We start from the raw sequence: 13877 nt of genomic DNA, 5'->3' as shown, positions 1-13877 counted from the left end.
CCATGGCAGCAAATTTCCCTTCTCTTTCACCTCTTTTTCTCACCTCTCCTTGACCTTCTCTTTCACCTCACAATGTTTTGCATTAGATAATCAGTCGGAGAGCCAGTCGGGTGCTGCAGCATCTGCAGTGAGGCTGGATTAGGGTCTTCCTAGTACATCCTTTCCACAATAGGATAAGGTCATCAGGTTGTATCCATGGAGATTCCATCCACCCAAACTTTGCCTCCATCTTTCCTCTGGCAAACTTCCATGCTATGTGCCATCGCCCTGTCCCATGGCACACTGCGTGAAAGCACATCACTTTTATTTGTCAAATATTCCTAAACTAAAATGGACTCAGGATGTGATGCCCTTTTGATAATTTGGATTCGAAACAGCTGGCGCGCCTTCAGCGCACACTTCAAAGTACTTTCTGTAGCAATGAGCTGAGCTCTGAGTCCTCAGCCAAGTAAAGTCCATTCCTCCTGCTTCTGCTGCCACTACATGTAAACATGATGGTAGCTTTTCAACACTGTGGAAGCTCACCAAGTATTTCCCCTGACAACTAATTGTTCATGATCATTTTTAAGCACTCCTGGTTACTGATGCCTGAGCCTTGCCAGCTCCTAGCTTTAAGCTACACACAAACAGGGAACTATTTAAGTAGCAGTCCAAGTTAAAGTTGGCATCTGCTCAGTCAAAACATCTTAGTTACCTGACTGGATAGATATTGCCAAACAAGTATTTAAAACATTAATTTATTATAACAGGGAGGACTGTACTAATTACAAATACAACTGTCTTCTAGAAGATTCCAGCACCCAGTCCCTCCCAGAATCTTAAAGATCACCATGCCAGATCACATGGAGGCTCTACTCCCCACTACAAATATAACAGGCTCTGTGGTAACCAGGACTTCTGGCATGTGTAACCTTTGCTACTGTGGTGACCAGCTTATATTATTATTGTCAATTATACAGCACAGTCAGCATGCATAGAGCTTTACAGAGTACAAGACAACAGGTCCCTGTCCAGAAGAGTTTACCATCTAAAAATTGACCCAAGGACAATTTCTGTCACACCGCTTGTATGTGTTTGTTTTGTGCTTTCTCCTGAGTCCTTGTTCAAAGGTGCTTGTAGCTACTGCTCATGGCCAGTGGGAAAAGTGAGGCCTCTGTGGTTTAGGCCTAGTTTCACAAGCGATAAATGAAGCCACCTGGTTTCTTGAATACACAATTTCAGGCTGAAGGTAGGGGCTTGTGGGGCTGAAATTCTTTTCCTCGCAAAAATTCTTTGCACATAGAAAACTAGTGTTATCAGGAGAAGGTTTCTAGCCTAGTTTATCTTGAACCTCTGTGTGAATGGCAGTGTTTGTGAATGGAGGAACAGTCAGTCACACGAGCTCCCACCTGCAATGTGAAATGGTAAAACTAAAAAACAGGTTAACCAGCTCATTTGTAGATTGTGTTAATTTTGCATTATTTGGGAAAGGTAATGCAGAGGTTCTCTGGAGAGAGGTACAGGGCAGAGGGTACATGCCCTGATATGAATAGTGTGTGATGTATGCCCTTGATTCCTTCGTGGTATTTATTTATTTATAACTTGTCTGTCTTGATGAGATTAAAGGCAGGGGGAACAAGGGTCTGTGATGACCTCAAGATGCAATAAAAAGCAGGGTGCCATTTGCCCGCAGGCGTTTTTGACTTCTCCGAATATTCTGTCATATTTGGCTGTGTCTGGCCAGCGACCCAGCCCTAGTTCAAGAACAGCACTGTGGCTGTAACAAAGCTACTGTTTGCTTTGGGGTGGGGTGGGGAGATTTGAAAGAATCTGTTTAAATTTGGTCAGATAGCTGACATTTAATGAAGCGTCCAACTAGCTGATACTGTCTTTTTGTTTTTTCTCAGCTGTCATGGTTAACCAATCTTATTTGATATCTCCTCTTTGTAGCTACTTCATTCCTTAATCCATTAGGTATCTTTTGAGGTCCTGTGTATATCTTGTTGCCCTTTAATCATGCTCCTTGTTCTCCCATAGGTTGTGTCTTAAAAGACATGACTGTCATCCTCCCTTTCTGTATAATCACAGTCTTTCCTGTTGGAACTTGTTTCTTTTTTCAGAGAATAAATCATTTACTGGTTGTTGGGGGGGGGGGGCTTGCATTTTTTGTTTTCATCTCTTGCCTTCCAACTTTGTGTAGTCAAGCTGAATTTGATATATAAATGCATTTGCTTCTTGGGCTTGGTGTAATGATCCCATAGTAGCTGTGAGCTGGTTCACATGATGACTTCTTTTGCCTGACTGTGCATCTGCGTATGCTAAGGGGTACACCAGCACTGGGTGTACCTTTTCTAAAGTAGAGTTATAAGCTGCTCTCCTAAAAACAGCCGGTGAATTGCACATTTGATACACGGCTGTGATTTAAGAGCTGAGACCACCAACCTTATAGTGACTGATCTAAAAGCCATTATTGATGGTTGAATTCAAATGTATGTGCAAGAGTAGCCTGACCTAAATTTGACTTTTTTTCTGTGTGCAGAAGGAAATTCAGATTAAACAGCTTTAGCTGAAAGGTAGCTCAGCACCAGAGCAGATTGGCAGAATTCCTGGAACAGACATTGTTACTGTACCAGCCTATAAAAGTACTTAAACTCTTTCTTCAGTACTATACTCCTAGCAGTTTTAAGTGTTATCACTCAAAAAATTGTTTTTGTTTCCATTGCAGGGAGGAGCCATCACTATCCTTACCGTGTGTGAAAGACCAAACGACTTTTCAGGCTTGGTATTAATTTCTCCTTTAGTAGTTGCGAACCCAGAGGTAGCAACTCCGATCAAGGTAAAAATCCAGGCAATAAATGAATGTCAGGCTGTTTAGCTAAATGACAGCTCACCTTTATACAGCCTCTAGGCATAGCTCTTCTTCCACCGGTGCTTTCTAATGTATGTGCATTTGCAGTAAAAATAGGATGGATGCAAGGCCCTTGTTCATTTAAAGTCATATCCAAAGAACTATTGGTAGATGCTGAAGGCTTACATACAGCCCCATGCAATAAAATCCCAGCAGTTGCTTCAGGGAGAAGCTCCTTAAGAGTGTGATTGGGAACAAAGCAGCGAATGATCTAACTCCTTCCCCTGCCATCACTTTCCTTTCTGCAACTCTTCCTCCCAACACATCCAGAGTTCTGGGTATGTTGTTGCATTTACAATGTCACTGTAAATGGGGGGAGACTTAAATTCATCATTCTGTCTGAAGACAAAGTTTCCATCAGCCTGACAGACAAGATTAGTGTTTTAGTACATGCAGGTGTGTGTGAGAGAGAGACAGTGTGGGGAAGGGGTGATTGTTGATGTAAACTAATTTATTTAAAATATTTAGATACTGCCTTACTGCATTCATGCTCTTGGTGGTTCACAACATAGTAAAACAAATCTAATTCCAAAGAACAGTTAAAACACAGGTTGGCCTCTGTATTATTTATTGATTTATTTACGTTAATTACAATCCACTTTTCTCACTGAGACTCAAGGTGGATTACATAACCTAAATCAACACAATCAATGGGACAATGCGTCTAATAAGCAGTGTGATCTAGGATAGCAGAAATTTGAAACAAAGCTGTCGTCTGAACAAAGCAAAAATTTAAACACGACATATTAAACAATGCAGAACATGCTGTTGCATCAGTAGAAACACAGTGCATTTCCGTGGGCCAATCTTTTATGATGTAGCTCTATTTCCTTTATTAAAAAAATGCCCTGCTGAACAATTCTGTTTTGCACAGCTTGCAAAATGCCAGGAGCATGGAAGCCTTCTTAACCTCCTCAGGCAGGCTGTTCCAGAGAATTTGGGCCGCTACAGAGACGGCATGTGTACAGGCAGTTGTTAATCTTGCATGTTCAGGGTGGCTCCTGCAGAAGAATATTAAATTCCCATTTTTAAGTGAGTTTATGCACGCAAATAAGCCAGGTCTCTGGTACTTTATTATGGAAGATCCAATAGCCAGTATTGACTTCTCTTCCTAGTAATGTGGCCGCAGTCATGTGGTTGCTTCTCTGCTTTTAGTCCTGAATGTGTATATATTATATTATACACACACACACACACACACATCCTGTTCTGAGTGTGGGCTCCAAGACATACCATCTACTGAATATGTATTGATAGCTTAGTTTGTACCAAGATAAATTGAGTCTACTCACCACATTTTCTACTCAGCTGGAGCCCCTCAGTTTTCTCCCCAAACGTGTATCAAAGCACATGTTGTAAAAAGTTTTGTAATTAAAAGCATTTGCACACCACTGACTTTCCGTACCATCCCTCAGAAAATCAGCAAGGCTGCATTAAGATCTCATCAAACCAGTGTTAGGATCTGAGCTGAGACAAAGCATAAGTAGTTAGGCATAAACCAAGGACAGAGGAAGCACACAAGATGTTACAGTAAAACCATCAGTTGCACTGAGTGCTTTGAAGTTACAAGACCCCATTTACATTCCTGATGAAGCTTTTATCTCCCACATTTTTCTCTTGACTTCAGCGAAACTGAATGTAGTTCACAAGAGTGTGGTACCAAAAGGAGCACTCCGTAGACAATGAGGATATTACCTGCATATACCTCTGAAATCTGTAGCTGCTTTGATATTTGCTACTTCTGGAGAGCTTTCATTTCATCCCTTTACCATTGCTTTTAATACAATATAGTTTTCCAGTCCATAGCATCTTTGATGCAGGGCAATCAGAGAACATTATGGAAACTGATTACACTTAATGGATTCAAATCCAAGCAAGAGCGCAGAGTCCATTTTACATTTTGCAGGTTGTATCTGTGGCTGCAGTGTGGCAGTCAGATAGAACAGAGGGCAGAGATCCAGCTATTTGTTTTCTTGGCTGTCACCCTTTTCACACGATGACCACTTAATTAGAAGACAGTTTTTAGAAGAGGAGGAGAGGAGAATTTTTAAGTGCCAGGCTCACACGTGGAATGCTGTTAGGGGGAGAAAAAGATATTTGCCTTTCTCCTGCCAACATCTTCACGCTCCGGAGGCTCAGCGCTGCACTCCCAGAGGACAAGGGTGCAATAGATTTCCTTAGTCAAAGCCAGCGCTTTTGCGCTTTGTTTATTTGTAGCCCCCTAGAGAACGCTCATCAGAAAGAGTTGCAGCCTAGGCAACTACAGTAAATCACTCAGACTAGCAGGCTTGGGCTGCTGCAGCCTGAAATAAGAAGTAAACGGCAATGAGTGAGGGCAGCGGCAAACCCAAAGGGGCTGCACAGAGGACTGCGGCGCTGGCTCAGAACCAGCTGCTTCGGCAGGAACGCTCTCCATGGTTAAATGGGTCTTGTGGGAGGGGGGAAATGCGGCGGGCCCGGAGCTGTGAAATCAGGGGCTCTAGGGAACACTGTGTGCTACAGGCTTCCTCTTCTCGATGGGCAAAGGGGTCTTTTCCTGCCAATTCAGTATTTGGGGGGGTTGAGCTGTTTGCTGGCATTTAGGACCAGGTCCTCAGCTGGCATTCACTCAGGGTACGGCCACAAACCTCTAACCATTTCTGTCATCTGCGTCCTGCATTTCTCTCTTTGCTGTCCGAGTTACTAACGTCATTTATCTCCCTCAGGTTTTCGCAGCTAAAGTACTCAACTTACTCATGCCAAATCTGTCCCTGGGAGCTATAGACCCAAATGTGGTTTCCCGGAATAAAAAAGAGGTGAGAATGTGGTTGCTCTTACAAAGCAATGTGGTGTGTTTTACTCCTTTTTCTGAGCTGCCCGTTTCTTTTGCTGTTGCCTTGACAATTTGACTGAAACCTGCTATTGCTAAGTTCTCTCAGTACAAATGGGTGAACTGAAATGGCCACATCGTCACTAATTTTGCATTAGTACTGTGAACCGGAGAAGAGGAATGATAATCAACAGGGCAAAAATAATATCTCTAATTAATCGTCAGAGGAAATGTCTGGGTTTTGGGGGGGACTCTATAGATTGAATCAACATCAGCTCTAAGGCCACTTCTGACCATCGCCATTTTAGCTGTGCCTCACGTTTGACCTGTTTCCAGACACAATCCAGGGAGGGATCACTGTGGAACTGGGGTAGTGAGCCAGACTACATCATAGCAGATACAACGTTCACATGGATTTCTTCCATGCTGCTTTGGAATAAGACATAGTTTGGTAGTAGGACACTTCCTTTACACATATAAGGTCTGAAGCTCCATGCTTGGATCTCCCCGTTGAAGGAATCTCAGGTACGACTTTAATTGGAGCTCCTGAAAAGCTGATAACTAGACAGTACTGGGACAGGTAGAGCAATGGTACTTTCCACCGGTAGTGTATACCCATTGTTGCGAGTCCTATCCTCTGCTGCCGACAGGAACAGCTCCCTGCCCTCCTCTAAGTGACAGCCTTTAAAATACTTAAAGAGAGTGATTATGTCCCCCCTCATCCTCCTGTTCTCCAGACTGAACATTCCCAAGCCCCTCAGCCTTTCCTCGTAGGGCTTGGTCTCCGGGCCCCTGATCATCCTTGTCACTGTTTACAATACATAAATGCTACACATACATGACACATCTGCAATGGCCAGCTATTGACGCGAGTGCCAGCGGATTACGCAGTTGGTCCAGGAAAACACCACTAGAATGCCTGGCTACTAGAAAAGCAGTGATTGATTGATTTACAGTGCACAGATAACACACTCTTTCTCTCCACTATAGCATCCCACACATGGGCTTGATTCCCAAGTGGTTATATACACAAAGCCATCTCAGGCACCAATCACAGTAGTTGCTTAGTCATGCACCTGTTGCTACTGCATTGCATCAGCCTGCTGGCTATAACCAGTTCTGGTCAGCTGCCTCTAGCTCTCCAGGGAGTTTCCAGACCTGTGACATCATTCCAGATCCACTAGTTCTAAATGCAATCTGTCCAACTACTCTGACAGCCTTGCAACTCCAACAGTTATCAGCAGCAATATTATCAGAATAAAATGGGAATCTTAACAATGAGTTTGAGCTTGGCAAGTTTCTCCATTTCTGCTAGAGGGTGTTTTCACAGTGATCACTCTGAAGGAACTCTGAAGGAGAATCTCTATCGTTCCATCAGCCAGCTATAGCAGGGCTCTTTTTTCATTGTACCTCTGTTCTCTCCCTTGCATGCAACTGGAGCCATTTAAGAACCAGAGCTTTTCATCACTGCAAAATCTTGCAACTCAAAACTTCTCCTGTCATCACAGTTCTTCTGAAAAGAGACCTATGTAACGTGTAGATAGTGTGTTGATATACTATAGAGCTAAGGATTTATAGCTATCACTTACATTCAGAACCTGCAGAATATGAGTTCAGACTGTGCTAGGAACAGCCATTATTTACATGTTGAATGTATTCATCTGCCAGACCAATTTCTAGTCTCTATAAATATCGCTGGGCCACCCTCCAAGAATTTCTTGACTTGTTTGTGTTCATAGCAGTTTGGTTTTGCAAGAAAGGACTGAAATGTAAATGGAGAATTTGAGACATTTTGTTTAATTTTTTTGCATGCTTATTAATTTTGATGTGTAACTTCAAAACGTTGCAAGCTTAATTTCAAAGGCCCTCAGCAAAAGCCCTCACAGTCATCTGTTGTGTGGCTGGTAGAGTACTCCTTGCTAGGGATGCATCATGCCATATATGTGCATTCCCTTGGAACCTGCCTGAAAAGGCCCTGTATAGCACCACTAGGGGGTCCCAGGTCGTTCTGTACCCCCATTTGCCTCACGACACACTCGGCTGGCTCAGTAGAACCTAAATATGCATCCAAAGTCAAGCTTTAATGTACACACAGATTTTTCTTGCTGCTGGGTTGGGGTGCATCTGTGAAAAGTATTCAGCACTGAATTTGAAGGTAGGGGAACTAGGCCAATATGCAGTTTCTGCACAGGAGCCTGGGAGGAATTCTCTCAGATCTCGTGCTTACCCTATCAAAGCAACCCATGGCGTTCCAGAGGTGTCACCTGTGTATCAGGTATTAGTTATAATATCTATAGTGTATTCACCATTTAACCACTAAAGGCACTATTCTTTCTTATGTGTGTTAGGTGCTGTCAAGTCATTTATTAACTCATATAGAGGGCTCATGAGGCAGGTGTGGCGCAATAATTAAAAATAGCACTCTCATAATAAAAAATGTAACGCTATAAACCAGTAATCAGCAATTTTTAAAAATCCAGTAGCGCATAATATTTAAAAAGCTTAATTGGGCCCAGAACATTTAATTTTGGGGGTGGGCAGGGGTGTTTAAAAATTAGCCATAGGCCTGGGTGAAATAAATGTTTTCACCAGCCCAGAAGGACCAGGCAAACAGCTGGGGAATGTTATCAAAACCCGCAGCACAACACCAAAGAGTACCACACAGTAGACAGAAACTTAGGATAGGCTTCTGGATTCTACCTGAGCACATGCTGCAAGATAAATACATCCTATAGTCTGTGTAGCATTTGCCAACATTTGAAGGCTCAATGGGCAAGCTAACAGGCCTGTCCAATTCAGGACAGTTCATCCCTTAAGAATCCTGGTCCAGATGTTCTATAATGTTGTCAAAGTACGGTTAAGATAGAAATACACAACAAGCACACAAAAACTGAGAGCCAACAAACAACATCCCTGAGTTGTCACAAGAAGCGCATACGCCCGCACTCTACGCTTTAAGAGGGACAAACTATATAGTTCTTTATGTGTTAGACACCTTAAAGTGAAGATGTATCTGTCAGAGGCTATATTGAGACCTCATGTATAACCACAGCTCAGAAGAACAAATACTGTTTGATGCCAGGCTCACTTGTTTTTCATCACTTCCTTCTCATGCAAAGAACTGTGGTTAAACACTAACTCCAGTCACCCACTGCATGCAACCTAACAACTGAAGTTATTTCCCCCACCCCCAACTAAATGGGTTTCTTAGTCCAGATTCAACCCTAGTTAGTGGGAGTTCAACCACAGGTTACCACAGCCATGTTTAGAATGCAGTGTTTGGTTCTAGCTGTTCTGACTCTTAAAACTGCATAGGTGCTGGGAACTAATATTGGAAGATGGCTTTCATTATCATTCCCCGCTTGTAAGCTTCCCAGGGCCACTCTAGGAGTGAGCCTGCTGGAATAAATTACCTTTGAGATATGCTGATAATTGTGGTAATAGCTTCTCTCAATATTATGTCCTCAAAGGTAATTGAGGATTATGGAAATACAGAAATAGGAGGTAATCTGAGGGGAGTGAACTTCTTAAAGTTTTTTTTAATTATATATGCATGTATGCCTAAGAGAACACTGAGCTATGTTAACACACTGAAAAGATAGCCAAAAAAGAGTAAGACGAGGAAAGTATACATAAATAAGAAAGGTCTTATTCCCCCTCCACCCCTCAATATCTCTCACACAAAAAAACCATCCTGAGCTTCCCTTCAGGCTTTAATGAGCACTACCTCATGGATCATTAAGAAGATTGCCACTTTTATAGTACAGAATTCAGAGATTGAAGACAGAGAGCTTCAATCTCTGCCTCGTCTCTCTTCTTTCCACTGGGATGAGTCCCATTGTGCAGACCTTGCATCCTACAACCCAGCCATTATCTCCCCAGTAATGGGGTTGGCTACGCTTTTTCGGGTTGTAGGTTGTGGGTTTTTTAATCCCTCTTAACATTTCTGAGGAACCTTTTTTTCTCTTCTGATCAAACAGAGTTGGGGAGAAAAAAAGAAAGAAAAAAACCATTAGACCATCTCCTGACGTTTGTGGCTTTGTATGGGGGTGGCAAGGGGGGCACCTCATATGAATTTATCGACATTATTTTGCTCAGCAGGAAGAGAAGTTCTGTCAATCTAGCCACCCACTCCTTTGTGATTTTCCTTCCCCCAAGAGTTCTTCATCTGTTGCCTTCTAGTCGGAGAAGCAGCTCAGAGCTTTGTTGCCATTCCTGAGGTGCGGTGTCACAGCACCACACAAACAACTTGCAGCTTTAGTCTGCAGCCAGTTGCTAAGTAGCCAGGGGGGACCCAGCTTTTTTTGTTTAAATGGGGTGGTGGTGGTCAGATGGGCCTGAGTGAAAATGTCGGGATACACCCAGTTGCTTCAAGAAAGAGTTCACAAAATCCAATGACTTGATTGTTCCGTTACCGAAGTTCTCCCCTCCTCCCTGAGACTGTTCTCAGGAAGTCAGTTCTTTCTAAATCAAGGTTGTCTCTTGGGAGAATAGAGGAGGGTGGGGAAAAAGAGATTCGCTGGTTAAATATATAGCAAGAAAGGCCTTGAAACCTTCCTGAGCACTCTGAAGGTGACTTGCAGTATCTTTCTGTAGACAGCACAGATGCAGCACAGCCTCTCCCTCAGCGACAGTAGCCCTGCGCGCAAACTGAGCTTCCAGCCCTTTCATGACCTCCCTCCCCTTGCATGTGCTTGCTGAGGCCTCTTTCAGAAGCAATACGGCTGCCATCAACTCTGGGAAACTTGTGGGGAGAGTAATCGCGTGGGAGCAACCAAGCTATCCATTAGATAGTCCTGCCTATAAAACCAGTGTCAGAGAATAGGCTCCTCAGGAGCTGGTGTTTACAACATTAGGTGTTGCCTACCGCTTCTTAATGATGCATTACTCCGGCAGGTTGAATCTTACGCCACGGACCCGCTGGTTCATCATGGTGGCATGAAAGTCTCCTTTGTCATCCAGCTGATGAACGCCATTGCCAAAATAGAACGCTCTCTCCCTAAACTGACCCTCCCCATCTTGGTGCTCCATGGCATACCTGACAAACTCTGTGATATCAAAGGTTCCTATTTGCTGATGGATACTTCTTCAAGTCAAGATAAAACACTCAAGGTGATCTTGGGGTTTTTGGTCGGAGGGGGGATGATGATATTTACTTGGTTATGATTTAGTGGGGCTCCTTTCATACCACATTGGGTGCTGCGTAGGAAACGCTCACACAAGCAAGAATTCTGCCTAGACATTCCTAGAGTTTCTCCAGACCCACACAAATTAGCATCTGGGTTGCTGTAGACCCTTCCACCTCGCTTACATATCACACTGCTAAGTCTGTTTCCTTTGACAGAAATTCCATTTATTCCTGTGGAATTTACTCACTTTCTGTGTAAGTTGGCTCAGGTTTACAAGTTAAAACTATAAAGGACATAGCTTGCTTGACTGCCAGCCCATCTTCACTCTCGTGCCTGTGAAAAGGTGGACAAAAGACTTAAGTGAGGACATCTTTCACTGTATCTGCACAGTTCAAGAAAGCATACAGCCCATTAATGGGTGATTGAGTCATGGGGTAGTCTAGCACATGCTAGGATTCAGACAAAAATTTGGAAATAACATCTAGAGACACAAGGCATCAGAGGAGTAGAGTTTCAGAGGGCATAGTGAGGCTATCTTCTCCCAAACACATGGGTAAGGTCTCAGTGGATTTGAAGTTAATCCATTCTGGGCTATTTAACGATTATATTTTTATCTTCATCAAGGAACAGGCATCCCCCTTCCCCTTTTTATCCCTAATGACACCTTGTAAGGTAGGTTAGGCTCAGAGAGAGTGAGCTGGCCCTCAAGGATGAATGGAAATTTGTAGTCTGGTCTGCCCAGAGCAACTGTAGGCACCCAGCCCAAGAGGTCTTGATGGCCCTCAGTCACAGGGTGTGTTACAGGAAAGAGATGGCCGAGCAAGGCCGTGTGCACAGCTTATGGAGGTAGGAACATTTAACCCTGGGGGCAGTCTGACAGGGCATTCCACAGAGGGTAAAGGTCATGGCTGATTCCTAAGGGGGAGGAGGGAAATAGACATAAAACACATGGAGGAGAAGGGGAAACTGAGCAACCACTAGATCAATAAAGGGCAGCTGAAAGAGCAGGGACCTGACCTTAGATCAGTGGGATGACATTCTGTCACAGACTCTAGCCGGGTGCTCCAAGCTGAGGAAAGCACAAACAGGAAAGTAGAAAGGGAGAGTGTTAATACTTGGGGATTTGAAAACAACAATAACCCATTTAAATCACAATTTTATTCATTAAACATTTGAGTGGTGTAAAGGAACACCTGCTTCAGCTGCAGCGCTGCAAATAAAAAATGAGGGTTAGATTGCATTTTTATGACATTTTGCTGAGCATCTAGAAACAGGCGCACATCTGAGGCATTATGGAGTATTTATGAAGCTTTATACAGCCCCTGTGATGGAGTTTGGTACATAAAAGGATAAGATACGCTGAAGAGCTGCACCTGTGTCCCAGCACTTTCAATCAGATCCTGCAAACAGTAGATAAGATTACTTGAACTGTGGAAAGAGAGAGAAATAATTAAGAGTGTTTGTTCTTCAACCTGTACTCTATTTTAAACAGCTGTGTTAGGTGTCAGAGGGGGTAAAGAGAAGTGCTAAGATACATTCAAGTGCTCGTCTGACAGTGCGGGCATGAGTTGGCAAGGTCCAGGAGGGCTGCATCCCACATGACCAGCTGTGATCAGTGTGGTGTGGTTAAGAGCGGTGGACTCTGGAGAACCAGGTTTGATTCCCCGCTCCTCGCAGCGGAGGCTAATCTGGTGAACTGGGTTGGTTTCCCCACTCTGCCACATGAAGCCAGCTGGGGGACCTTGTGCTAGTCACAGCTCTCTCTCAGAATTCTCTCAGCCCCGCCTATCTCATGGGGTGTCTGTTGTGGGGAAGGGAACGTGATTGTAAGCCGGTTTGATTCTCCTTAAAAAGGTAGAGAAAATCGGCATATTAAAACAAACTCTTCATCGTCGTCATCATGATAGTAACTTTTTGAGACGTATTTGCAAAGCAGACTTAATATGCAGCATTGCACAAGATGCTCTGTTTAGAATCTGTTACGTTAACACAGGGTGATTCCTTTCTTCAACCATCCTCATCCCACCATCAGTCAGTGATTTATTATGGTCATGGACCAGCAGAATAAAGCATACATGAACAGAGTGATTATAAGAATGTATATACAATCTTCCGTTAAGTTATATTGCAAAAGCAAATATGTATCAGTGAATCAGCACTGCCTCGGTAGACTCCGGCCATTGCACAGAATCTGGCAATTCTTCCTGAGGTTTAAGATTCAAGGTCTGCACATCCCACCATTAACCTCTAGTGCTACCTGCCCGTAGTTTTCTCTTCATTTACAGCACTAGTGTGCCCCTCATCTTTCAGGTACCCCTCCCCTCCCCCATTTCTAGGCCTTTGCTTCCTTACTTGCACATGTTCTGGTTTTGTGACCTTAACTATCTTCTTCCTGGTTGCAGGTGTATGATGAGGCCTATCACGCCCTCCACAAAGAACTTCCTGAGGTGACCACTTCTGTCCTTAAGGAAATATTAACATGGATTGGTCAGAAAGTCTCAGCTGCTGAAAAAGCCCCTCACTCTTAAAGAAAGCCACCTTAAAACTTTCTGAAATGATTGCTGGTTAATCCTGAGGAGGAAAGATTCTTCTTCGTTTCTTTTTTTTAAAAAAAAAAACTTCTGTCGGGGAAAGAAAGTTTCTCTTAAATGGATTCCTAAAATATTTTATTTTTAAGAAGGTGTTCCTGTGGCATAGGATGAGGGGATACATGTCAGCCTTTTAAAGAGGTTATTCTCCTAGAGGAAGGACAGGGAAAGGAGTTTCCCAGCGGCAAGTGCTGTGTTAAGGGACTGGAGTCCCTTTCAAAATCCACAACACTCTCCACCCGTTCTTCATTTTCTAAGGAGTTCCTGAGGTGCTGAGATAATTTTTTTTAATATTGCAATAATCTTTTGGAATGTTTAAAAGTTTGGCATCTTCCATGTCATTTCGTTTCTGCTCTTGGCAGATTATGACTTCTCCCTTCTGTACTTTCAAGATGGCAAATGAACCACAAAGACGGTCATTGCCATATGGAGCTGGAGTTAGAAAAGAAGCCAGACTGGTGGTG

At 43.4% G+C, this 13877-nt stretch overlaps 1 protein-coding gene across 1 annotated transcript in view; it reads left to right on the top strand.

Moving 5' to 3' along the window:
* Positions 1 to 13567, top strand: part of MGLL (monoglyceride lipase) — a 117566-nt gene extending 103999 nt beyond the window's left edge. Inside the window, exons 5-8 of the mRNA XM_056859347.1 lie at positions 2705 to 2815; positions 5593 to 5682; positions 10593 to 10808; positions 13228 to 13567. Of these exons, the coding sequence (XP_056715325.1) occupies positions 2705 to 2815; positions 5593 to 5682; positions 10593 to 10808; positions 13228 to 13353 (543 nt within the window). The 3' untranslated portion in view covers positions 13354 to 13567. The remainder of the gene's footprint in view (positions 1 to 2704; positions 2816 to 5592; positions 5683 to 10592; positions 10809 to 13227) is intronic.
* Positions 13568 to 13877: the final 310 nt, after the last annotated feature.

This window comes from Euleptes europaea, chromosome 1, assembly GCF_029931775.1.
Source record: "Euleptes europaea isolate rEulEur1 chromosome 1, rEulEur1.hap1, whole genome shotgun sequence".
Lineage (NCBI taxonomy): Eukaryota > Metazoa > Chordata > Lepidosauria > Squamata > Sphaerodactylidae > Euleptes > Euleptes europaea.
The sequence above is the reverse complement of the archived record's forward strand: the minus strand, read 5'-3'. Positions and strand labels throughout refer to the sequence as shown.